This window comes from Panthera leo, chromosome A1 (assembly GCF_018350215.1).
Source record: "Panthera leo isolate Ple1 chromosome A1, P.leo_Ple1_pat1.1, whole genome shotgun sequence".
NCBI classification, from domain to species: Eukaryota; Metazoa; Chordata; class Mammalia; order Carnivora; family Felidae; genus Panthera; species Panthera leo.
In genome coordinates, this window is record NC_056679.1 from 172,757,712 (window position 1) to 172,759,472 (window position 1,761).

General features: G+C 53.7%; 1 protein-coding gene across 1 annotated transcript; it reads left to right on the top strand.

Annotated features, from left to right (window-relative positions):
- The first annotated feature begins 565 nt into the window (after positions 1-565).
- PFN3 (profilin 3) lies at positions 566-1,326 on the top strand. The gene has a single exon (XM_042907166.1). The coding sequence runs from the start codon at positions 861-863 to the stop codon at positions 1,272-1,274; it is 414 nt and encodes a 137-aa protein (XP_042763100.1). The 5' UTR covers positions 566-860; the 3' UTR covers positions 1,275-1,326.
- The last annotated feature ends 435 nt before the right edge of the window (positions 1,327-1,761 follow it).

The following is a 1,761-nucleotide window of genomic DNA, read 5'->3' on the forward strand; positions in this document are numbered from 1 at the left end:
ATGCTTCACATTAAAACAGTGCTGTGGACTCTTAGAGCTGGCAATGTGGATAACACCCCCACCCGAACTTGCACTAGAGCAGTGGGGCTCAAATTGTGCCTGGACCACCAGCAGCAGCGTCACAAGGGAACTTGTTAGAAATGCATATTCTCTGGCTACCTCCCATACTACTGAATCAGAAGCTCTCGAGTTGAGACCCAGCAATCTGTTTAACGGATTCCCAGGAGATGCTGATGTTCCTAACGTTGAACCAAACTGAGGATTCTGGGGGGTTCAATGGTCACCAGTCTGGGAGGTCTAGCTCTCCAGACTTGCTCTCTTTCTTTTCGTTCTTTTTTTTTTTTTTAAGTTATTGTTGACAGAGACAGAGTGCAAGTATGAGCTGGGGAGGGGCAGAGAGAGAGAGGGAGACACAGAATCCCACGCAGGCTCCAGGCTCCAAGCTGTCAGCACAGAGCCCGACATGGGGCTTGAACTCACGAATTGTGAGATCATGACCTGGGCCGAAGTCGGATGATTAACCGACTGAGCCACCCAGGCACCCCTTTTTCTTTTTGTTCTTAAACCCGGGTGCACACTGCGCTCAGTGAGCCATTTAAGTTGGTTTCTCAAGGGTTGTACAGATCGGTGTGATTTTATCTTTCAGGCTAACTTTACAACTTTACACAGGTCTAAGATATGAGCTTCTCTCCCTCACCCCATGTACACATTCTCCAGTGTACATAGTGTCTCTGTGACATCACCACGCCTCGATGTCACAACCCCGCCCTGACATGCCTCACAGTGCATGGAGTTCCAGGCACACGGAACAGCCGGATATCCCTTAAAAGTGCAAGGCGAGGGGCACACTCTGAGCCAGAATGGGGGACTGGAAAGGCTATATCAGTGCAGTACTGCGGGACCAGCGTATTGATGACGTGGCCATCATGGGCCACTCGGACAATCGCTGCGTGTGGGCATCGCGCCCTGGGGGCCTTCTAGCTGCCATATCACCACAGGAGGTGGGTGTGCTCACAGGGCCTGATCGGCACACCTTCCTGCAGGCCGGCCTGAGTGTGGCAGGCCGCCGCTGCTGTGTCATCCGAGACCACCTGCTGTCTGAGGGAGATGGTGTTCTGGACGCTCGCACTAAAGGGCTGGATGGGCGTGCTGTCTGCGTGGGCCACACCCCGCGCGCGCTCCTGGTGCTCATGGGCCGACGGGGTGTGCATGGGGGCATCCTCAACAAGACAGTGCATGAGCTGATCAATGGGCTACGCAAGCAGGGCACATAGCAGTACAGCTAGGCCACTGGTGGCTGCGTCCAAATAAACTGCTGGGCCTGGCTGGCTCATCCTGTGTTTTTGCGTGTTGGGCAGTTGCAGATGAGGAAACCAGTTTCCAGAAAGATTTTTTTTTTTTTTTTAATTTTTTTTCAATGTTTATTTATTTTTGAGACAGAGAGAGACAGAGCATGAACGGGGGAGGGTCAGAGAGAGAGGGAGACACAGAATCGGAAGCAGGCTCCGGGCTCTGAGCCATCAGCCCAGAGCCTGACGCGGGGCTCGAACCCACGGACCGCGAGATCGTGACCTGAGCTGAAGTCGGATGCTTAACCGACTGAGCCACCCAGGCGCCCTAGAAAGATTCTTGAAGAGGGGTTGCCTGATGGGGCTGGGATTTTGAGTTCAGAGGCTTCCCAGCCTCCTGTACCCTAGATTTGGCCCTCCTATCCATGAATGCCCTGCAGAGGCCTCTGGCCTGACTTCCCAGGGTCCTTTC